Source organism: Trachemys scripta, chromosome 1, assembly GCF_013100865.1.
Source record: "Trachemys scripta elegans isolate TJP31775 chromosome 1, CAS_Tse_1.0, whole genome shotgun sequence".
Classification (NCBI taxonomy): domain Eukaryota; kingdom Metazoa; phylum Chordata; order Testudines; family Emydidae; genus Trachemys; species Trachemys scripta.
The window spans coordinates 208,287,951-208,313,768 of NC_048298.1; the positions used below are offsets into that span (position 1 = coordinate 208,287,951).

A 25,818-nucleotide genomic window follows, 5' to 3' on the forward strand; every position below is an offset into this window, starting at 1 on the left:
AACTAGGATACTAAGAGATACAAAGACAGATCATTTTGCCTTTAAACATGCTACTGCAACATAGATGTTAAAAGACCAGAAGCAAGACAAGGGCCCTTTACGAACAGAACTATCAAATGACCCTTCTGCCCTTTCTACCGTATATATTTTAAAAAATTGTTTAAGCCTTTCATTACCTTTTATTGAAGATTAAAAACACTCCAATTAAAAAAAAAACGAAACAAAAACAAACTAAATACACATGACAAATCATGGGAGAAGCTGCCCTAACTCTAATTAAGCTTCTGAAGTGTATACAGATTTACACAGAAATGGTATACAAATAAATCAGTCATGGAAATTGCAAACATCAGTTTACAACTTTCTGCAGCAACTCTTGTAGGAATCGCTGCTCATCCATCACAACCGCTTTTGTATTGGAACAACAGTAACAGTCCAAAAATCATAAGTCACTATGCCAAAAAATGAGATTGGCCTAAAAATCATGAGATTTTTTTTTTTTTAAATCATGGTTTTTGGTCTCTCCTCTTGTTTGTGGACTCCTTCTGATCACTCCCACTGTGACTGTGACAAATACAGGTTGAAAATTCAACCTTAAATGCATACAAAACGTGTGCACACAAACAATGCAGGCCCCCCTCTCCCCACCGCTCTGAGCCCTCCCTGACTCCTCTCCTGACAGATCCCACTGCCTCAGACTCCCTCTGCTCCCCATTACCACTGACAGGCTGCTGTCCTACACATGCTGAAACTGACTTCCCTAGTCCCTCGGCTGGCTCCTAGAGCTGCTCCCAGTTCCAAGCCAGCAGGGGAAAAGGCGGCCCTGAGTTCCTACCTTTATTAACCCCCTGCTGTCCGCACTGCAGTGGAAGCATGAGGTCACTGCTGCTGCTGAGCTCGGAGAATGCCCAGTTCTGCAGCACCTGCACCTGGGCTCTGACCCCTCAGAGCACAGAGGTTGCACCCCAGTAATGAAGGCAGCTGAGGCAGCTGCTCTGGCTACCACCAGCAGCACAAACTGAAATAGTGACCTCTAATATTAAAAAGGGAGAACTGCAAACAGTGCAGGCAAGATGACTGAACTGCCTGTGTTTTATCACCAGAGCCTTCCAAAATTGGCCTGAAATTGTGACACACAATAATATCATGCGTGTTGGCAACACTGCAATAAGCTAATGTTAGCAATTAGTAAGACAGCCATTTTGTGATTTTCCTTAGCTTTTAAGCTGCAGTGTAAGATATACTAAACTACCAAAACACCACCAGCAATATTTTGATGCAATCAGAGAATTCCAAGCATATTCTCTCATTTTAGAGAAGCTCCTACCTTGAAGAATCCAAGGAGGAAATCAACAACACAAGAACAAGCTACAGGGAAAAGCCAGACAAAGAGACAGAAGACAGGAGACAAAGGAAGCAAAAAATGAAGATAGACATAAGGATGGGGAGAGGCAGAAATCAACCATATTAGTACAGACAGACTGCAGGACAATGCAGTAAAGAGAGTGGGAAAGAACAGATAGGGAGAAAACTGAATAAAAGAAAAAGAGGAGTTGTACAGAAAAAGGAAGTGACAAAAAAAGAAAGACTTGCCTCTGAAAAAACTGGTTCTGGAGGTGGGAATCAATAAGAGAGGCGTACTTCACTTAACCCAGGGTTCCTCAAACTTCATTGCACCACAACCCCCTTCTGACAACAAAAATTGCTACATGACCCCAGGAGGGGGGACCGAAGCCTGAGCCCCGCCACCCCAGCCAGGGGATGGTGGGGGGAAGAGACACACGACTAAGCCAAAGCCCAAGTCCCACCATCCCATGCAGGTGGGCCAAAGCCCAAGCCCAAGGGCTTCCAGCCCCTGATCCGAGCTCCGCCACCCAGGGCTGAAACCCCCGGTCTTTGGCCTGGGCGGTGAGGCTTGGGCTTCGGGCCCAGCAAGTCTAACACCAGCTCTGGCGACCCCATTAAAATGGAGTCCCGACCCACTTTGGGGTCCTGACCCACAGAACCACTAACTTAACCTAAAGTTATAAAAAATTAAGCAACTAAAATAAAACTAAAAATCCTTTTTAAAAGAAGGGGGAAGGAAAACAGAGTAGAATAGAGAGAGAATATTTATGACTAGGCCTGTCACTATCAGCAGAGTAGGACCATGATGCCAATCTCAGCAATAGGCACCACAGTCCTATAGTGTCCACACCTGAGAGAGAGCTCCTGAGGGAAGCAGAGTTAGAATTTCGACTATAGCACCCTACCAATTTGAAGCCAGCCATGCTCCCCCACATTAAGCACCTTCTGTATTTTCTGCATCAACTGGTGGTGTTAATTTAAAGTTAGAGCTGTGGAGAAGAGCAGAGATGTCTCAGACACATACAAGGACAAAGTGCTATTAGCACTGAAAGCTGGCATCATGAGTCTACCATGAATATAGGATGCTTCCCGGAATCGAACGGTTTTTAGACTCAATGTCTGAAAACCTATTTTAAGATATACCACTCGATCATAAGCTGGTTCGTTTATAAGCCGACCTCCCCCCCAAATGGATAAGTAAAAATGGAAAATTTTTATGACCCATTCATAAGCCGACCCTATAATTCAGGGGTCAGCAAACTTTGGCTCCCGGGCCATCAGGATAAGCAGCTGGTGGGCCGAAATGGTTTGTTTACCTTGCGTCCGCAGACACGGAGGTAAACCTAAGTAAACAAAGTGTCCCGGCATGCCAGCTGCTTACCCTGGAGGGCCGGGACAGCAACTGGTGGGGAAATTTTTTTTTGTGGTGGGGGGGGGAAGCTGGGGGTCAGGGGAGTAACCTCTGTGACCACCCCCACATGACCCCACCCCTAGCCCGGGACCCCCCCCTTGCCATCCCATCCCTTCCCATCTTATCTGGGGAGGGCCAGGGAAGGATGGTATTGGGAAGGATGGTATTTAAAAGGAATCTAATCCTTCATGAAATATACTGAAATTGAAAATAGCATTCTGTTAGGAAACAATGTCATCTCTAGAGGTCTTGATTTTCTAAATTCTACTAAAGGCATTTGTATGAGAAGAGGACTCTTTGTTATGATGCTTCTTTCACACCTCTGACAGTTGCTGTAATTCCCAGAGTAAGCCACTGGTAGAGAATAATCAGCAGAAGAAGAAGACCACTAAAGAGACAAACATTCTATTTTCATGCAAATACTCATAAGAGTAGAGGCAGAGAACAGAAGCAGAAAATATTATATAAAGTTTATTAAGCCAACAGCTACAGTACGGGGACTAACTAGTTTTGTGGTTTTGGAGCTCAGCAGCTATTCTTTTGTACAGTGTCTATGCACCTCTCCTTTACTTACCTTATAATAATTATAAAAAGATAATCAAATTGGTATGCAACAGACAGATGGCTGATCTACAGCTATAGTTGGAGACGGTCCTACACAACTGTTCCTGTCACTGGGACTACGCTTCTGCCACCAGGTATTGAATCGCTTTATTACCGCTAATTGGATTTATGTGAGTAAGTCAATGGCACTCCACTCTGAAGACTTCTGCTTCATATAAAGCTCTAAGATCATGATGGTCTTTGAGGGAAAAAGTAGGCAATGAAGAGGGGTGCAAAAACAAAACGGTAGACATATAGCACCTCCTCTCTTTTGGAATGTTGAAGTGATGGGACAACTAGTTTTAAAAAGTCACAAACTATATCTGTTTTATTTTTAAAAGTATATCCCATTTTCCCTCTAAACTACTGGCAATAGCACAATATACAGCAACTCTTTGAAAGGTAGGGTTAAAAAGTATGTTGTGACAATTCAAGGTAAAAGAGTAGAATAGGGAATATAAAAAGAATCACAAACCTGCCTAGGAAAATCTTGTTTTTCACCCATATCTCTGAATTAGGTGTCTCTAAATACTTCTCTATCCTTGCTTTAAATGTATTGATATTAGCAGCCCTCATATCATTGGGGAGTCCATTCCAATTTTGGATATTAAACCTAAGTCTCTACTTTCATGGATCCAATTCACATGGATAGGTTATATCCCAAGGGTTCAGTTTTAATTTTCCCTTCTTCCCCCCTCCCCCCCCCCTCCCCCGCTTAACAGAGGTATGTCACAAAGACCTTCCATTTTGTGTAAGTCATGACATGATCAATTCCATGTTATGATCACAAAATGAGGGAGCTAGGGTGGTGTTCCTGTACAAGAATATAATATAAATGTGTAGACAGAGTGAACCTTAACTTCTTTCAGAATTGTTACATCGACAGAAAGAGAATATAAGAATATTCAGTTGGAAACATTCAATAAAAGTGATGTAAACTGTGCAGAACAACCTTACATGACTTTATATGAGTGCGGGGGACGCCAGATGCACTCTGGTCAGATTATTATACGAGAGGAAATAAAATTAGCTAGATAATCCTTCTTGTAAACTAAAATTATTTATAAAGGTGATGTCATTCCTTCTTCACTGCCACAGATATTCCAAAATAAGAGATAAGACATTTTAAATGCAAATTCTTCCATTTTGCAAAATAGTTTTCTTCTGGCACTGTATGATTTAGTGTCTGGTATCAGAAACCCATGCAACAAACGAATACAATGTTATTAACTCTGTAACCAGACATTGCCAACAGAGATAACAAAAATCCCTGTCTCAGATCACCAACTCGACAAATGATCCTTGCGTGATTCACGTGTATAATCAGCTTCACAATATAATCTTTGCCTCCCACTATCCTGAACAGTTGTTCATCCTTTCTTTCCTCTTCTACCGACATCCTGAACCAAAACAAACTGAAACACTCATCTTTTTGCTGATTACAGACATGGCTTGTTTTGCTAATTTCAAACCCATCACCCCCTACTTGCAAAAAGTAGGGATTCTAAATAGTTGAGTGGAGGCAAATCCTTATAGCTAATTGGTATTCTTAGTAACTATCACACTTTCTGGGTATTCAACATGCATACTATCTACTCCAAATTCCTCTGTGCTTTTTTTATATAAACTCTTTCATGTGTTGCTACCTCTTTTTTAAAAGACTGAATATGAACCTGGCAATTTTGGGTATAATTGGTGAGACTTCTAATCTTGCGTAGGAAGATTTAAAGATTAGAAAGGCTAACATCTTCTATGAAGACATCTGTTTATAATAGGTTATAATTCTTAAGCTGAAAAACAGAGAGGGAACACTTACCACGACTTGCAACATCCGATCATTCTGGACTGCGGGGGCCTCAGTTATCATCAATGTCAGTGTCTGCATCAGTGTCTTTCCAAGGAGAACAACAGAACCAAACATGGCAACTATGCCAAACACCATTCCTATACTGAACCTGAAACAAAGAGAAACAAATGGTCTTGCGCACATTAAATGAGCAACTGCATATCATGAAGACACTTAAATGCATCAGTGCAGCCTAACATACCAAACAATGGGTCAAAACTTCCCCAGTGCTATTCTGTCTATCTGGTATAGCACCACAAAAGTATCAGCAATCCAGCAGAAGGCTTAAGCCTACAGGAGTAGAACTGCATTTTTCTCCAATGAAGACATTAATGTCATAATGCTATACAAAATTGCATCCAGTGGAGGGTCAGGATTAGGCAGTGATTCACATTGTTTCCATGCCACTAGAACAGGAAATACTTATTTTCAGATTATCATAGCTTGCAAAATTGTATTAATGTTTCTTAACCAGTGGGAGGGAAAATTGGTACTGCACAGTATTTAATGCATTAGATAAAGCTTATTTTCTAGCTAAAATATTGCAAGTCTCTGTCAGCCTCCCCCCCCCCCCCCAACAGTTTCATTGTTCCACTATCACCTTTAATTGAACCTCATCAAGAGTTAGTCAGTTAGCACATTTATTTTAAGCTGCTTGCATTTGTAATTAAAATAAAAGGAACAACTGGAAGCCAGTATGTTCTCTTTTGCTATAAGATATTACACATATTATAAAAAGGCTATTTATGACTGATGTAAACCCATTTTAACCCAAAGTTATCTTACATAAGAGGAAATAGTAACAAAAAGTATCAACTCAGCAGATCTTTCCTCTTTTATTCACTTCTATCCCACTGAGAGTAACAGCAAAATAAGTTCAGTACTGAACAGAAAGATTAATACACACAATGGGACAAATTCAAGACTTCTCAGCTGTTATTCTCAGAGTTAGTGCAAAATAATGCTGGACACGCAGTTTTGCATGCATTTTCTGGCCACCCCAAAAGTACCCACACAGCCACTGTGCATATCACTCACGCCAGGAGCATAAAAAATTCCAACAGAGGAAAGTGTAGAATCGATATAGGCTAAAATGTGAGCAATGCACCCTAACTCTTCACATAGCTTTAGAATGTCCAGTAAATGGCATTGCCAACAGAGCCAAACTTGTGGCCTGATTTCTGTCAGGGCTCAAAGCAAGAAACTTTCTAAGCATGTGCCTCTGGCCAGCCAGAGTACTGAATTTGGTTCCGCTGATTTCTCAGATTGCCCTCCCCACCAAAAGGTGTAATTCTGAAATGGGACTATTTGCATACAGTCTGACTTTAAAGGGACTACTCAGATGCTTGCAGGAAAAAGCTGCAGGCAGTATACCAATATTGTAACAATAGCGCGACTTTTGTCTGCTGCAAACTACCAACAGGCATTTTAAGCAATGCTGCAGAATTATTACAGCTCAGCTTCTTCTTTATCTCCTTAATGAAAACAGTTACTTTATAAACAAAAACTTGATTTCTAATAAATGTTTTTGAAAGAGTACAAAGTAGAAGAGGATCTTCTATATATATATATATACAATAAAAAGTATGTTAAGTCTTCAGCAGAGCAGACCAGGAAAAAATTAATTTTTATTTCTTTATTGGGTATTTTATAATCCCTAAAACTGTAAGTATCAATAGTGCACTGACAATTTTCAGGGAAATTAGATTATGAAAATTTCTACATTTCTACATTCCAGTGACCAGGGTAGAGCTTAGTGTACAGGGCTGGATACACCCTGCAAGACATGAAAAGCTCTCCTAATAAATATATAACCTACAAATTTACAATGTTTACAGCACCCCATTTTTTCAGCCAATATTTTGCCAAATACAGATTTATAAAAAGAGAAAGAAAAGAAGATTGGTACTGCAACTACAAGTACCACAGGTTTTAAAACCAGACCCAGACCCAGTTGATATAGCCTCCTTGCAAACATCCTGACAGCCCTCTGAATACATCTTCACCCCCTCCCGTTGAGGCAACAGTGTCTTAATCATTGTCCCTGATTCAGGATGATTATAAGACATATCAAGAATTATTAAAAAAAGTGGCTAGTTCCCTAAAAATGTTGTGGAAAACCCCAGCATCTCTTCCACCCACTGCTAAGAGAACAGAGAGGAGATACCAAATGTCATCCCAGGATCAAGAATTTTTCTAGTCACACACTGAACCGAAGGTTCTTTGGTGATGACTGCAGTCAATGAGAAATCATGTCAAGGATGCTCCAAATCCACACCTAAGGATAAAGATTAAAAAAACCTTTCTTTTTCTTCGAAGAATTTATATGATCACAGGGTTACAGTTTCGAATTGCAAACTACCGGCTCTCTTTGCCAGATATGTTTTTTCCGTTTGAGACAATATGGCTAGATTCATTGACAGATTGCCAGATGACTTAAGCAAGAATATCACCAAGCCATGATTAATGAAGGTCATTTAGTAGCGAGAACCTTGCTTCCAGCAGCCTTGTATGGCTGTATTATAACCTGATCATTTTAAAACTAGCAGTGTGGTAATAATTATTGTTACTCTGATTAATAAGAAGAAAGTTTTCTAGTGTTTGTCCAATACAAGGCCAAACTAGAATTCTGAAACTATACCATAGATAAAGAAATCTGGGTTTCCATCGTCCCCAACTGTAGAATAGACGGTTGAAGAGAGCAGTTTGCCATCGCATATGAAAAGGAGAGATACTCAGTCCATATGACATCAGCCAATCTTCATAAGATGCTTTCAGAGAGCTAGATGACTATAAGAAACAACGGAAAGTTAGTCTGACACACAGCTTTCAGGAAGATTTCATGTAATGACATCCAGTAGAACAAAGAGAAGAGTAGTATATGGGAGTATGTATGTGTGCATATAGCAACACTTACGTAAACTACCCAAAAATAATGAAATTATAAATTGTGCACAACACATACTTTGTAGGAACTATAAAACCTTATAACAGGAGTCTAATGTGTGGCCAGGGCCGGCTCCAGGCACCAGCTAAGGAAGAAGTGCTTGGTGCGGCCAATACAAAGGGGCGGCACTCCATCCGCTATAAGAATAAATGACAGTGTCCCACTGAAAAACAGATCAAAAAGTTAATACAAACCTTTTTTCCCACAGATTTTTCCAAATAGCATGTCTTTTCTAGTACTGACCGTAACATCAGATCACACCATGCAGCTTTAATACATAATAGTGAATCTAACAGATACTTACTAACTCTAATTGCTTGAGTTTCCTAAACCCTTCACACTAGCTTAACTTTAACTTCTCATGGTTCAGGTCTACCTGATCCTTGCCTTATTAATTTTATTATAAACTTGATATACCTTATCATTTTTACAGGCCCTCAAAATTATGAATGCCTGCTAAATACTGGGGAGCCATATGAATACCTTTTAGCACCCAAGGGTCCTTAACATCCTTTTGTAACTGACAAAGCCCACTCAAGACTCCTCAAGAATTTCAGCCTCTTGATCTTAGAAGTTAAAGCCTAACCTTAGTTGTGTGTATCTAAGGCACCTTTCATATCTGCTAGGACGGGGTGGGCAAACTGCAGCCTGTGGGATTGCCATCTCCATGGCACCGCGGGGCTAAGGCAGGCTCCCTGCCCTGGCCCTGCTCCCAGAAGTGGCCGGCACCACATCCCTGCAGCCCTCGCCTGCAGGTACCGCCCCCCACCCCCCAGCTCCCATTGGTCGGGAACAGGGAATAGTGGCCAATGGGAGCTTCAGGGGAGGTACCCGCAGGCGAAGGACGTGCGCGGAGCCCTCTGCCTCCGCTCCCCCAGGGGCTGCAGGGACGTGGTGCTGGCTCCTTCCGGGAGCGGCATGGGGCCAGGGCAGGCAGGGAGCCTGCCTTAGCCTTGCTGTGCGCCACAGCCACCTCAGAGCCACTCAAAGTAAGCAGCACTGGGCCGGAGCCAGCACCCCAAACTCCTCCTGCACCCCAACCCCCTGCCACACCCTGCACCCCTCCAGCATCCCAACCCCCTTCCCTGAGCCCCCAACCCCCTGCTAATACTCCAACCCCCTGCCCACTCCTGTGCTAGGAGGAAGGACAACTTCCACACTTTCTAAGGATGTATGACTGAAGACAATGTGGCTCTGCAACGATTCAGAGATCTGCCTATATCAGGAGTAGGCAAACTTTTTGGGTGGGGAAATTGCATGCAGGGCCATGAATGTAGGGCTGGGGCAGGGGGTTGGGATGCGGGAGGGGGCTCAGGGCAAGGGCTGGGGCACAGGAGGGATGCGGAGATGTACGAGGGGGCTCAGGGCAGGGGGCTGGGGGGGACTGGAAGGGGTGCAGAGTGCAGGAGGGGGCTCAGAGCAGGGGTGCAGGGAGGGGTGCGGAGTGCGGGAGGGGGCTTAGGGCAGGGGTTGGGGTGCAGGAGGAATGCCGCAGGGCGGCTGATGATGACTAATGACTAAAGATATTAAATTTTGGAATTTTTCCTGGACTCTCCTGCTCTCCTCAAGAGTCCTCTTCTCAGGACTGCTATCAACTACTCAATTGCCTCTAAACCATATGGTTTCTTTTTTTCTTTGCTCATGGATGAGCAGTATCAAAGGGGATCTAAAAAGAAAAAGGATGGTTGCTCAGACAAACTGAGAAACCCATTTCAAGGCCCTTATCCTGCAATGAGATGTAGATGGGCAGACCATTTGGAATCCCAATTACTTCAGTGGGTCTCCACAGAAGTGTAAAAGTTTTGCCCACATTCAACTACAGGATAGGAGCCCAAAATTGTTTGTCAAAAAAAGCCTTTGAATAGCTAAAATCAGAAGACAGTCTGATGGCTGGTCTTTTTTTGTTTACCTACAAAAGAAAGATCGTAGTTCAGATTTTGGATTTTTTTCCCCCTTGTATTCAACCACTCCTAATGAATGGAGTGCCTAGCTCAAGTTTGTTTGCTGGTATTTGTTCTAGATCTCCTCAAATAAAATTTGAACAATAAATAACTGATTTTTTTACAAATAGTGTATTGGACTTTTTGTCAGCTTAATTATTAAATCATAACATCACAATATTTTTCTAGAAAATGTTTGGCAAATATTGCTTTCATTATTCGCTGAGCTTTATTTGTTTTTTATCAAGGCAAGCAGCAGAGGGAGCTGCTTATTACTCCTGCCTGCTCATCTTCTAAATATTAAGAGAAAATATCTTTAAGAGTTTGTTCCTATATAATTTCTAAAAATATTTTTGCACCTAGCCTACAGCTAAATCTGTTTGCCTTATTGGAATAAACCAGGTTTCATCAGGGCTGCCGTGAGTGATTAAAATTGCAGGATTAGGACCTTTGCTCTGAAAAATAAGAACAGCGTGGAGGGAGCACTATGTTTGATTTTCACAATCGTTGTTCTCGAGTTTGTTACATTTATATAAGTATTTAACAACTTGGATCTACTTTCAAAGGACAAGCAACAAAACAAACAACTTGCATCAACATTAAAATGTACTGAGCCAAGTTTTGCTAGTTATGAAGATATACTTCCTCTATGGACGATAGTACTTCCATGATCTCTATACAGACCACTGTATTTATTTAGCCAGATTTATAAAAATGCTAAAAGAGACACTAATCCATATGCTCTAGGGCAGGGTTCTCAACCTTTTTCTTTCTGTGGCCCCCCCCCCCACGCAACATGCTTTAAAACTCCACAATAACTGTTTTTTTGCATATAAAAGCCAGGTTGGCATTAGGGGATAACAAGCAGAGCAATTGCCTAGGGCCCCACGCCACATGGTCCACTGCAAAACTACATTGCTCAGGCTTCAGACCCATGTGGTGGGGCTTCGGCTTTCCGCGCTGGGCCCCAGCAAGTCTAACGCTGGCCCTGCTTGGCAGACCCCTGAAACCTGCTCGCAGCAACCCAGGGGGCCCCAGACCCCTGGTTGAGATCCCCTGCGCTAAGGTCCCTTGATACAGCTGCGAAACGCATCTTTAATGCAGCAATTTAACCCACCACACATCCCTGCCCCTGTCCCTTTACCTTTCAATCCCTCCCACCACCTCACCGCCATTTTCAAACGCCTGGAGGGAAAAAGGAGCCTTGTAACACTCCCCGAAGGTTATTTTAGGACTGTTTCATTCACAAGTGGGTTATGAAGTTTTGTTTTACTTGTTATGGCTGTGATCATGTATCAAAGACACTAAGACAGATACACGGGGCTGCCTCGGGACGCAGCAAACCTGGCCCGGGCCCGGGGTGCGAGGCGCCCCCGACAGACTGGGGGGGGGGGGGCGACGCACCCAGCCAGCCCCGCCCCTCCCCCCTCGCTGCTGCAGGGGCCGCCGGCCCGCAGTGACCCCTCCCCCTCGGGATGCAGCCGGGAGTCCAGCGCTCCCCCGTCCCTTCGGCCCGCAGCCCCGGCGACCTCACCCTCAGCAGCGTGTCCGCCAGGTAAATGACGCACCAGCCCCCCAGCACGCAGACCACCACCGGGATCGGGATCATTGCGGCACCGAGGAGGAGGCGGCAGCTGCGGCGGTTCCCGCATACAGAGATGCCCCCGGAACTAAACGTGTGTCGGAACCTTCCTGCGGCAGCTCCATTTTCTGGTCGGACACTTCCGGGAAAGGGACACGGGAGAGACGGCACAACCGGTGGCGGGGAGATTGGATTACGTCATGATGTATCTAACCTCCCTTGTCTCCCCCTCCCCATGAAAATCCATAGCAGCGAATGGTTGCTGGTGCGCATGCGCTTGCTACTGCCTTCTGCGGATTGCGGCCCTTGAGTTTGCGCATGCGCGCTGAGCTTCCTGAGATACCCCGGCGAGTACTAGGGAGGGTGCTGTGAGAGGAGCGATTGTGCGCAGGCGCAGTGAAGTGATCTTTCCAGGCTTCTCACGTAATAATAGCTCAGCTTGGGCTGTGCGTGGGGTTCGAGCTGCGCATGCTCGGTGGGGGGGCTCTCAGTGAAGGAGGAGCCTGCAATGACCTTGCTGCACAGTGACATTGCTCCGGACCTCACCTGCTGTGCGGCTGGCACCTGCAGCCCCCTCTGGCGTGGTGGTGGGGGGAGAAACCAGGCACGTGCCTCCCTCCAGCACCCTGCACAGCAGCGAGGAGGAGGGCGCGGCCCCAGTCTATGGCCAGCGAGCACCACAGTTGACTATAATAGTGCCATGCAGCAGAGGTGCTTGGCCCAATGGCCAGGGCCCTGCTTTAGCTGTCTGGCTTGAGTTAACCTGGCCCATGTTTGGAGACTCAGAATTTCAAACGCTAGCCTGAGTCCAAGTGTCATATCCCAGCTCCTGCCTGCTCGGCCTTCTCCTTGCTGCCCAACTTACCCTTTCATTTAAAAGTAAATTAAGTTTCTATCACTAGCTAGTGTAAAGCTAGTGATAGATAGCGTCTTGCGTCTGATGAAGTGGGTATTCACCCACGAAAACTTGTGCTCCAATACCTCTGTTAGTCTTAAAGGTGCCACAGGACCCTCTGTTGCTTTTTACAGATTCAGACTAACACAGCTACCCCTCTGATACTTAGCTGGTGTAAAGAAAAGCTTTCCATTGTGAACTGTTACAATACTGCCTTTCTGAGTGGGAAGAGAGATGTCCTCTCTGCAGTACAAATTCAATTATGTCTTAGACCCTACTTACAACATAGGGTATGCCTGCCTGCACTTAAGGTAGTGTGTAGAGTGCATACACACTACACACTCCCCCAGCATGTGTATAAATAGCAGCGTAGACAGTGATGCACTGCTTAGGCGAGTAGAGTACATAGGGAAAGACTTTGGCATCTGGGAAAGGCTCCGGCTGCTCGAGCCTTTCACTGCAGTGAGGAAAGGCTCTGGAAGGGAGCTTTTCCCTGCCGCAGTGAAAGACTGTGGTACTTGGAAGCTGCCAAAGTTTTTCCCCACTTGCCGCCCTCTTGCCAGAGCTTTTTACTGCAATGTGTAGCTACACACCATAGCATGGACTCAGCTTGCCTTTCACTAGGGTACGTAGCTACACCTTCCCACACACCACCCCCAGTGTTGACAGGATCGCAGTTGTATTCTGCTAGTGTGCAGCAAAGATTCCATTTTTGGCCTCAAGCCTGCAGATTTGTACAGGCAGAGCCCTCAGGCCATGTGGAGCCCCACAGAAATCACTGAGGCTTTGCACAGCTCTAGGGATCCACCTGAGCAGATCTGAACACAGAACTGGGGGCTCATATTGTGGACAGGATCTGACTGTTTTAACCATCTCCATGGATTGGAGAAGAACATGCATATAGGAGGTGATCACAAAAACATAAATCCTTGTGGTGAGGTCCCCATCTGAAAGAAACGATCACAACTTCCAAAAGCTACTTGCAGCATTAGAATAGAAATCAGGTTGCAGAATGTGGGAGTGTTTTCATTTAGTCTGATTTCATATCAAGTAGTAGCAAAATTCAGTCCTAGAATAATGCCAGGACTGATTTAGGGACCCAGAGAAGCTATTTGAGTAATTTTCCCCCACTGCTGGCATAGTATTTTGGCATAAATAATAATATAAATAATTTTACAAATGTGCTAGCATTATCAACTGAGTTTTTAAAATACAGTATTAAAGAAAAAAATTTGCAGCACAAATAATGTATCCAAATCATTTGGGTGTTTCCTCATTAACTCTTCCGTACTCTCTAGTTATAAAGATTAACACATTTCCCCTTTCCTCCCCCAGTTTTCTTGTCTTCTATGCACTACTATACAAATACACCACTTTGTATCTGGCTGAGGAAGTGCAATTTTATTGGAACTTGTAGGAAGGTCAGAATCGATTTTAGAAAGTACAAGGAAGTGAAAGATTTACAATTCTACCTACATGAACTAATATTGTTTTTTATTAGATTCCCTTTGGGGAAAAAACGATTGTGTTTACTTTTCTTTTTTATCAATATTTCTAAAAAAGTTTAATTCCAAAATTCAGCCCTTTTATCATTTTTTTCATCAATTTCTGCAGAAAGCCTGTTGCAGAAGTGCTGGAGTCAATACAAAAATAATTCCACAAGGGCTGGCTATGGCTATTCTGTAGTTGTTCACCGTCTATTCAATTCTTGTGTGTGCTCATTTGAAGACTAGCTACACAGAGCAATGATGCAGCTGTAGTTATATTAATGGCACACATATTAAAAGTAGGGCTGTCAAGCGATTAAAAAAATTAATCACGATTAATCGTGCTGTTAAACAATAATAGAATACCATTTATTTAAATATTTTGGATGTTTTCTACATTTTCAAATATATTTATTTCAATTACAACACAGAATACAAAATGTACTGTGCTCACTTTATATTTATTTTTGATTACAAATATTTGCACTCTAAAAAACCAAAAGAAATAGTATTTTTCAATTCCTCCATTACAAGTAGTGTAGTGCAATCTCTTTATCATGAAAGTTGAACTTACAAATATAGAATTATACAAAAAAACTACATTAAAAAATAAAACACTGTAAAACTTTAGAGCCTACAAGTCAACTCAGTCCTACTTTTTGTTCAGCCAGTCACTCAGACAAATAAGTTTGGTTACAATTTGCAGGTGATAATGCTGCTCGCTTCCTGTTTACAATGTCACCTGAAAGTTAGAACAGGAGTTCGTGTGGCACTGTTGTAGCCAGCATTGCAAGATATTTACATGCCAGATGCGCTAAAGATTCATATGTCCCTTCATACTTCAACCACCATTCCAGAGGACATGCATCCATGCTGATGATGGGTTCTGCTTGATAACGATCCAAAGCAGAGCGGACTGACGCATGTTCATTTTCATCATCGAGTCAGATGCCACCAGCAGAAGGTTGATTTTCTTTTTTGGTGGTTCGGGTTCTGTAGTTTCAGCATCGGAGCGTTGCTCTTTTAAGACATCTGAAAGCATGCTCCACACCTTGTCCCTCTCAGATTTTGGAAGGCACTTCAGATTCTTAAACCTTGCGTCGAGTGCTGTATCTAGCCTTAGAAATCTCACATTGGTACCTTCTTCGTGTTTTGTCAAATCTGTAGTGAAGGGTTCTTAAAATGAACAACATGTGCTGGGTCATCATCTGAGACTGCTATAACATGAAATATATGGCAGAATGTGAGTAAAACAGAGCAGGAGGTATACAATTCTCCCCCAAGGAGTTCAGTCACAAATTTAATAACGCATTTTTTTTAACAAGCATCATCAGCATGGAAGCATGTCTTTTGGAATGGTTGCTGAAGCATGAAGGGGCATACGAATGTTTAGCATATCTGACACATAAATACCTTGCAATGCCGGTTACAAAAGTGCCGTGCAAACACCTGTTCTCACTTTCAGGTGACATTGTAAATAAGAAGCGGGCAGCATTGTCTCCTGTAATTGTAAACAAACTTGTTTGTCCTAGCGATTGTCTGAACAAGAAGTAGGACTGAGTGGACTTATAGGCACTAAAGTTTTACACTATTTTGTTTTTGAGTGCAATTATGTAAAAAAAAAAATCTACATTTGTAAGTTACACTTTCACGATAAAGAGATTGCACTATGGTACTTGTATGAGGTGAATTGAAATACATCTAGTGTAAACCTAAACAATGTACTCCCAGGCTAGTCTCTGGGAATATCTTAAAGTGTATAGGATCATCTCCTGCAAACAGTTATGTACGTGAATAATTTTACTCATATGAGTAGTCTCACTGAACTCAATCACAGTAAATAAGATCTATGCCTCCTATTATGTGTTTGCAGGATTGGGTCTATAAAAGGCTTCTGTGAACATTACTATAGTTTTGTTTACTGCTCTCTTTGTAAACATTGTAAAATACTGTTTGTGAAACTGGCATAGAACTATGGCAGTGCAAATCAGAAAGAATGTTCCTAAAATATACTTTGTACATCTTACAGATAGAAGTCCTAATACAGATAAACACATACAATTGCTGGCTTCTGCAGAAGAGGGAGCTTCCCACAATGCAGAAGACATATTTGTGAGTGAATTGAACACTGAACCTGATTGTCCTCTTATTACTATGACTTCAGTGAGTATTTTGAATGTGACAGGAATGCACGAATGAGCCCTTTATTGTAATAATATATGAGACTGTTCAAGAATGGTCATTATGGAAGCAAGTTGGTTGCATTTTATATTTTATTATTTTTATGCCAGAATTAAAGATTTACCACTTAAGATGGATAGGATAGACATACCCTCAGTTTGTGTTTGCAGACTTGCAGAGGATGCAGGGGTTTGCATTCTGGCTTCTGTAAAGTATTTGATCAGAACCCTTTCAAAAATCTAGTGTGTAATATGCAGTAAATAAATAAATCAATGTAAAACACACTGCAGAGATTAGAAAAAATTTTTATAGACAGCATTGTACAGACCAGGTAATGTGCCTCAGTTTAATGTAGTACTTAAGCACATGTTTAAGTCCATCCCTATTCAGCAAAGCATTTATGCATGTGCTTAATTATTATTATTTATATTACCATAGCACCTAGGAGCCCTAGGCATGAAGTTGCATTGATGTGTGTAGTCCCATTGGTTTTATATTAGATGATCAAGATTAAAGATTAAGATGGAATAAGAGGATTTCAATAAGGCTACCTATGTAAGTAGGTAATACACAGTTTGAGTGAGAGTTGCAGAATCAGGCCCTAAGTAGGCAGCAGCCACATCTTGCACTAGCTGATGTTTCCAAGTGGCCTTCAAGGGTAACCTCCATGTTACAGCACACAGCAATAATACAAGTTGAATGTAAAGGCATGAATAACTATGGCAAAGTCTATATACTAAAGCGGCAATATGAAAATGCAAACATTCATATGCTACCTTCTGAAATAGGCAGATCTTGCAAAAATGGAGCAAGTACCCCCTAACCTTAGGTTGAAAAAATAAAATATAGTATAGTATATTCAGAAGTATAGTTATCTGACCATTGAAAATCCTCCCACCAATTCCTCCTCAGAGTTTCAAGGCCATATATGAATCACCAGAGAGCATGAATAGGGTGTGCTGTTTATCATCACTGTGACATATGGATCAATTTCCTGCCATATTCTTGAGAAACCTTTTTCAAGAACTAAGTTTAAGTAGCTTTGGATTCCATTGTATTAAATGTAAAGTTTATACGTTATTGTGGAAAGTGTTGAGAGTATCAAAGGACTATTTTAAACAATGTGCCAGACAAGAAGGAATTGTGGGGACAAAGTTAAGCAGATTTCCTAGGAAATACCTGAAGGAAGGCGAATGCAAATTCCCACCTCCAGACCACAACCTTTTGCAGCTTTGCCCTGAGGAGGGAGCCAGTGTCTGCTGATCACCTGTTACTTGAGGACTCGATCAAAGGCCCAAACTTTATATAGGAAAGAATGAACCGTGCATAGTTGTTCTTGTTATGAATGGCTGTTCACCTACCAGAGCCTTTGTTGGAGGAGGGATGATCTCTGGCAAGCTTAGTAGCATTTGTGTAAGTTCTTTTATTGTATTTATTGTGTTCACTCTGTAATGATTTCACCTTAAGAATAAATGTGCTTGCTTAGAAACGGCTCTGTGGTAACTTATAACTGTTGGCAATTACATTGTTCATAGTCTTTGAAGAATAAGCAAAGTACGGGTGCTGGCCTGGTTAGCCAGTCTGGCTTGCTGGGAATAACACAGTGTAGGCAGGGAACTATGCAGCCTGGAAAAAGCTCAGTCAGGTGTGAGAGAAACACACATCTCCATCCAAGAGAGGTGCTGACTGAGGAGCCAGAATCCTAAAAGTGGCTGTCCTTGGTGAGCCCCGGAGAGGAAATACAGTTGCTCAGAACTATGACAATTACTATTTCAGTATTGTTAAACTCAGTGGATAATGTCTCAGTATGTGTGGCTAGAATGTGATTATCAATTGTCAAAATGTAAAACATATGATCCAGTTAAATTTTGTAAGTTTCTGAATGATAGCTCTTTCTACTTTTATTGTACTTTTGGTCAAAGGATCCCAAAGAATTGGCTAGTGGGAGCGGCGATCGGCCGAACCTGCGGATGCAGCAGGTAAACAAACTGGCCCAGCCCGCTAGGGGGCTTACTCTGGCGGGCCGCGGGCCAAAGGTTGCCGATCCTTGAGCTACAGGAAAAACATGCTCTGAAGAGAGCTAGGCAAAGACTACAGAAATGTTTCCACAAGTATTTATTTTAATTTTAAAATATATTTTCCTTCAGCCAGTCTGCACCCCTTATGGGTTTGCTTTCTGTGAAGATTTGAGCCAAAGTGTCGACAGAGGCTAGCATCAAAGTCATAGAGGCACATATTTGTGGAAAGTGAATCTTTAATACACAGGTAAGTATTGTCTAGAAAATCAGCATTAGATAATATGATATTGCTTCCATTTCCCATCTGACACATACAGTTAAGCAATACAGCTTGAACTTCAACTACTCAAAATGTAGAATAAAGCATCCAAAATTGTATTTGTCAAATACACCTCTACCCTGATATAACGTTGTCCTCGGGAGCCAAAAAATCTTACCGCGTTATAGGTGAGACCGCGTTATATCGAACTTGCTTTGATCCGCCGGAGTGCGCAGCTCCCCCCTCCCCCCGGAGCACTGCTTTATTCTATTATATCCAAATTCGTGTTATATCAGGTCGCATTATATCAGGGTAAAGGTGTACATTAGAATAGTATATTTGAGGAATATTTTATCTGCTCATAGGTATTCCATGAGCAGAAAAACAGGCTGAAGTTGTTACAACTTATTCACACAGCTATAGTTCTGATCCACAGTCAGTTCAAGATGGTTCTGTTTAAAAACTGCATGTATGTAGATTAGTACTAAGACAAGTTAAATTAACAATGTAATCACTGTTCCCAAACATCGTTTTTATTAATTGGGCATATAAATACAAATACAAAATAGAACATAACACATGAATAAAGATAAAATCAAATTCAATCAGTCTCAGTGTCATAAGCAACTAGCTTCTAAATAACAAACAGATTTATCTTGAGATTAATTATCTTCATCTCTAATTATTATTCATGTCAACTTTGATCTATTATTGAAATGCCTAGACTTATTAATCATATATTATCATAAATCTGTTCATAATCTGTTCAATATCTTCATCAACGACTTAGATATTGGCATAGAAAGTACGCTTATTAAGTTTGCAGATGATACCAAACTGGGAGGGATTGCAACTGTTTTGGAGGATAGGGTCATAATTCAAAATGATCTGGACAAATTGGAGAAATGGTCTGAGGTAAACAGGATGCAGTTTAACAAAGATAAATGCAAAGTGCTCCACTTAGGAAGGAACAATCAGTTTCACGCATACAGAATGGGAAGAGACTATCTAGGAAGGAGTACGTCAGAAAGGGATCTAGGAGTTATAGTGGACCACAAGCTAAATATGAGTCAACAGTGTGATGCTGTTGCAAAAAAAGCAAACATTCTGGGATGCATTAACAGGTATGTTGTGAGCAAGACACGAGAAGTCATTCTTCCGCTCTACTCTGCGCTGGTTAGGCCTCAACTGGAGTATTGTGTCCAGTTCTGGGCACCGCATTTCAAGAAAGATGTGGAGAAATTGGAGAGGGTCCAGAGAAGAGTAACAAGAATGATTAAAGGTCTTGAGAACATGACCCATGAAGGAAGGCTGAAAGAACTGGGTTTGTTTAGTTTGGAAAAGAGACGACTGAGAGGGGATATGATAGCAGTTTTCAGGTATCTAAAAGGGTGTCATAAGGAGGAGGGAGAAAACTTGTTCACCTTAGCCTCTAAGGATAGAACAAGAAGCAATGGGCTTAAACTGCAGCAAGGGAGGTTCAGGTTGGACATTAGGAAAAAGTTCCTAACTGTCAGGGTGGTTAAACAGTGGAATAAATTGCCTAGGGAGGTTGTGGAATCTCCATCTCTGGAGATATTTAAGAGTAAGTTACATAAATGTCTATCAGGGAGGTCTAGACAGTATTTGGTCCTGCCATGAGGGCAGGGGACTGGACTCGATGACCTCTCGAGGTCCCTTCCTGTTCTAGAATCTATGAATCTGTGAATAAATACACATGAGGCTTTAAAAAAATATTAAGGACCTGCCTTGAGGTACTTTACTGTCTAAGGTCCTGATCCTATAGTGAGTTCTGCATGAGTGCTGCAGTCTGCCTGACTTGAGCTCACTGCAGGATCAAACATAAATTCAGATGAGAAGAACAGGAGGATATGACAAAACTGAGCTGGAGTGAGCACAGAAAGGTTTTACGGGTTATGATGAAGACAATACAATCAGGAGGTCACTGGGTGTGTAAGTGCCTGAGCCTTGAGGTCTGCAAATGGAGTTTTGGGGTTGTTTTGAGTGAATATTTGTGAGACTATAGTTCCCAAACATTTTTAGAAGAAGTGAGTTTTGAGAAATGACTTAATGAGGGAGGGCAGAGTCACAGCAGACTATGGACCTGGTCCAACAAATATTTTAAACATGTGACTAGTCCCATGGGACTTAGTCCATGCATAAGTATTTGCAGGATCAGGGCTTGGGTCAGGAAAAGGAGTTTAGGCATAGGGAAATGCATGAATAAAGGCTTGGGCATGGATGGGGGAGGATACAAAAGGGATAGCTAGATGAGCTGAGTGAGGAGTGTGGGGGAGGGGGCAAGTGAGCAAAGGAAACAAGAACAGAGAGAGGAAGGAAATCAAGATGATCACTGTGATGACTGGCACACTACAGAGATGTATATAGAGAGATTGATTTTAGATGATTAAAGGGTGACTATCCACCATTTCACTTACTCTATCTGAAAGATGTTCAGATCATAGGAGTTAGCCAGGCATATAGTATTGTTATAATGTTTTAAACTGAATTCTTAAAATAAATGTAAAGAGTGCTTAAGTTGCTATGTAAAACTAAGGAGAAGATGTGACACAGTTTTGTGAGTAGAATTTCAGGTGTCTGTTATTCCTAGTGTAAAACCATTCTGGTCTTATTTAAAGATAGAGTCAAAGTTCTCTGTTAAGTTTCAGGTATCTGCTTACAAAAGTTAATATGGACATCACAAAAAAATACCAGACACTTTTTTGTTGACCTTTTCAAACAACCCAGTAAAATTGGTTCTTAAGTCTATCTTTGCGTGGCATACCTTAAAGGGATCAAACACAGGCTAACAGACAGGCCTCAAAACGTAATTGTAAATGGTGACTCATTATCATCTTGGTGTACAGATCCTGTCTCCGTGGTTCTCAACCAGGGGGTCGCGAGCAGGTTTCAGGGGGTCCATCAAGCAGGACCAGTGTTAGACTCGCTGGGGCCCAGGGCAGAAAGCCTAAGCCCTGCCGCACAGGGCTGAAGCCTGGGGCTGTGAGCTAAAGCAGAAACCTGAGCAACTTAGCTTCATGGGGGCCCCTGTGGCACGGAGTCCCAGGCAATTGCCCTGCTTGCTATCCCTTAATGCCAGCCCTGACTTTTATCTGAAGAAAACAGTTGTTGTGGGACAGGAGGGCCTGGCGCTTTTATAGCATGTTGTGGGGCCCTCAGAAAGAAAAAGGTTGAGAATCCCTGCTCTATCTAGCAACCTTTCCCGAGAGCTTAGACTACGCAGTGCCTCTGCCCAGTCCTTGTTACCAATGCTGACTCATCAGACTCTCCCTGTAGCTTAAGCATATCCTCTCCCAGAATTCGACCCAAAAGTCTGAGCCTCCTGGGTTACCTTTTCAAAGGGCCACATGATAGATATACCATATAACACCCAAAGAATTCTAACACATTATTTCTCTCTTCTTAATCACATGAGAAATACACAGATCTTTACAAAAATAACAAATACACGCATTTCCCCTCCCTCTAGCTCATCCTTCCCTTGGGCATCCTGGGGGTCCATCTGTGTTCAGGAAGGCAGGCTTCACACTGCCTCATCAGGCTACCACATCCAGCGTCTCTCAGCCTGAGCTGGTAAAAAGTAGCCAAGGAGCAAAGAAGTCAGGTCCTGTCCTTTTATAACCTTCCAGACTGTCATGTGACCTTCTGGTCATTACCAACAGGTGACCTTGTTGCTAGGTGACCTCTCCCCTGACAAACCAGTTCCGGCTGGGAGCCAATCCATTTTCTATGATATTTGTATTTTAGTAGAGGACCATCTCAATTTAACCACCCCCTGTTGTTATCTCGGCTGGGCTACACTTTGGCATTTCAGCCCAACATGGAGGTGAAGAGACCACAGAGACCACACTCAAAATGGACTTTGCTGGTTGGTCAAGATTCATAGAGACTTCATAATTTCACATGGAATTCATAAATGTACAAACAGATTTTCAAATAGTCACATAGACCCACTGGCTTTGAACCTTGAAGCTTTTAGGGTACATCTTCTCTAGGAAAAAAAGCATGTTCTTAACTCAAGTTAGCCAACATGAGATAAAATTCTAGTGAAGACAAGACAGTCTCCAGTTTTCATGAGTCAGCAAGTTGGACCAGTGATTCCCAAACTTGTTCCGCCGCTTGTGCAGGGAAAGCCCCTGGTGGGCCGGGCCGGTTTGTTTACCTGCCACGTCTGCAGGTTCGGCCGATTGCGGCTCCACTGGCTGCAGTTTGCTGCTCCAGGCCAATGGGGGCTGCTGGAAGCAGCGGCTAGTATGTCCCTCGGCCCGCGTCGCTTCCAGCAGCTCCCATTGGCCTGGAGCAGCGAACCGCGGCCACTGGGAGCCGCAATCGGTCGAACCCATGGACGCGGTAGGTACACAAACCAGCCTGGCCCACCAGGGGCTTTCCCTGCACAAGCGGCGGAACAAGTTTGGGAACCACTGAGTTAGACAATGGGGAGCCTAGGGTTTACCTTCACCCGCTAATTCACATGAAACCTACAAACTACCTTGTCTTCATTAGGATTTTACCTTGTGTTAATTACCAGGCATTAGCTAACTCAGATAGAGAACACACCTTTTCCTCTAGTTAAGGCAAGGCCTTAGTTCAAATCTTGCTGTGGTAATATCTTGAATGCCTATGCATTAAGTCCAGCCAGCGTACAGGGACTCTGCCAAATGGCTATCTGTTCTAGCATCTGACCATCAGTTGGCAGACTCAACAAATAAAGATGGTATAAATCTGCAGTTTTCAAATGTTGTTTTCATATGACAGACACTTTTCAAACTGCACTTCCAGCTCCTTGAAGAAAGCTGGCTTTTGAGAATTGAGCTGTACTTCAAAAGGTAACCCCCTGTGTAGTAGAGCCAGATGTAGCTGAATGAAGCAGCTTCTTATTCAGGTTCTGTGTTATCTTTGGACAGGAAATATGGCCAGCCTTTCAGTAGACAACCCATCCTCCCACATGACGTACACTATGTCTAGTTTTAAAAAAAATCTGCATATTTTCCTAGGAGTTTTTATTAATAATTATTTAACTCTTGAGATTTGTGTTTATTTTGTGAAATACCATTTAGAGTTAGATACTATGGGACTTTACTATTGTCCTGTCTCCACCCTGATTCCATTTACTGATTTACTTTTGTATATTTATAATACTAAATTGCAGGAGACCACAGACGATTAAAAAAAATGTTCCTTTAGCACATTCAATAAAAGTAAGGTTTGATAGAGATAATTAAACACTGATAGAATTATGCAAGTCCTGATACTGGAAAACATTAATTCTTGTTATTTGTATGATTTTTTTACCGAAGTTGCAGAGGAGGGGGAGTTAAAAATGTATTTTTGGATGTTTCTAATGGGAACTGCAACAAGTAGATCAGTTTCCTGTTATTGATAAACTAGGAAATTGAAAGTTCTTGAAGCTGAAATCATTTGGATCTTTTATTTCATCTGCAGCGTATACAATCTGAACTCAGTGACTGATGGGCCACATAAGGTTCAGAAGTCATTATAGTTAAATCCTGTAGAGGTTGGATACTTGTTAGCTAAACTTTTTCACACTTTTTGAGTTCTCGTTGATCTTTCACTCCTTCCAATCCACCACATTTGTCTCCCTTCACTTCAACTCCCTCTCTCCAAACAGACTTCTGAGATCTAGTAGGCTTTTCTACCCAGAGAGACTTACCATGTCCCACCAGCTCTTTTTCTTAGTTGATATGCCATTTGGGGGAGGGAGCATCAGTAATTAGTCTGAACTCTGTCTGCTAGACTTTGGACAACAACTCTATTCAAATCTATTGCATGTGCTGCTGGGGATTAAGGGACCCCCGAATGCATTTCCTTTCCACAAAACCCAATGAAACCTCCTAACCTGACACGTGAAGACAGAGACTACCATTGCTCAGCAGAACTGCCGGAGACAGCATTCAGCAAAAGGAGTTTGTCATGGCATTGGTAATGCAGTGGATGGTTATTTGAACTTTCAAAAAAGATCAGATTTGTTTGTGTTCAAAATCTGGGGTCAGATTCAGCTGGTTCTTATTTTTCCCCAAACTTATTTGCCAAGAACTAAATCAGATGCTGCAGTGTAATGGTTTTAATTTCTTTTCAAAATGATATTGAATCACTAGAGTGCTTTAGGCAAGATATTTATAGCATCAGCACATTGTTTTCAACCAGTGTATGTATTTTAATCTTCCAGTACGCTGACCCTCTTCTTATATTGTCAGTTATGCTATATATGGTGGCTACATTTTCCTCAGAGCAGAATTGAAACAACATAATTGTTTGTGCTACAACCCCACATTTCAATTTATCAAAAGGTTTTTGGTAAGTGAGATTTTAATGCTGTGCACAAAGAGTATGAGGCAACTGACAATATGACTTCTTTATATTAGATGTGGTCAAAGCTATTATGTTCTAGGATTTGTATGGGTTACATTCACAATGTGGTTTGTAAAAGCCTAATATAAAATTTTGATAATGCAAACACAGCTATTAAAGATGTTAAAACTTCGGGATTTAGAACAAGGTCACCTGGCAGTGTCTATGAGACCACTCTCCTTAATACAAGGCTAATTATTTCTTTGTGGAACAGATTGTAAGAATAATCACCAATCTTCAATTTGGAAAAAAAACATAGAGAAAGAAAGAGAGAAAGAGAACAACATTTGTCAACTCAAAAATGTATTTGCAACAAAGATCGGTTAAGTTAATAACATTTTATGATTTCCATTCCATTAGTACATTAAGTGTGAGTGGTAAACACTGTTTGCATATTATTTTATGTATTTCACTGTTTAAATAACCCTGCACTGTTATTAAATGTGTTGGCTTAATTATCCAAAAACTCAGGAGAAAATGATTGTTCTTTTCTTTTCTTTTCTTTTTTTCATGTTAAACATTTGTGTGGGTTAGGGAAAACTGAAAGATACATCATATATGATTTACATGACACTTTGTTAAGTCATTTACCTTCTTCAAATGACATTTCTTTGATAGGCACAACTGAAGTCTGTCATTAACCCTCAAAATTGTTATGTTTTCAATAGTTAAAGAGCCTAGATTACTTTCAGTTTAGATTATGTGTAAGAGTAGCCACTAGACCTGGGATGGCAATTGGCCCCTGACAGATGTATTAAACTTTTGTAACACTGACCTATGTCAGGTACTTGGGCCCAGGAAATAAAATTCAGTCTCTTACGAGTACTCCTGCACATCACACCTTTATTATATTAAGGAGGAAAAAACAAATGAACAAAAATAAAATTTCCATGAGAAAGAAAGCAATCAGCA

At 41.9% G+C, this 25,818-nt stretch overlaps 1 protein-coding gene across 2 annotated transcripts in view; it reads right to left on the minus strand.

Moving 5' to 3' along the window:
• The window catches only part of MBTPS2 (membrane bound transcription factor peptidase, site 2), a 46,661-nt gene extending 34,768 nt beyond the window's left edge, over positions 1-11,893 (minus strand). The window contains exons 1-3 of one of the 2 annotated variants that reach the window (XM_034755310.1): positions 11,629-11,893; positions 7,849-7,997; positions 5,178-5,316 (exon numbers count right to left, since the gene is read on the minus strand). In XM_034755310.1, coding sequence (XP_034611201.1) covers positions 5,178-5,316; positions 7,849-7,997; positions 11,629-11,703 — 363 coding nt within the window. In that variant the 5' untranslated portion in view covers positions 11,704-11,893. Of the gene's footprint in view, positions 1-5,177; positions 5,317-7,848; positions 7,998-11,238; positions 11,441-11,628 lie in introns of those variants that run through there. The other variant, XM_034755319.1, reaches the window with a different exon arrangement.
• Between the last annotated feature and the right edge of the window lie 13,925 nt (positions 11,894-25,818).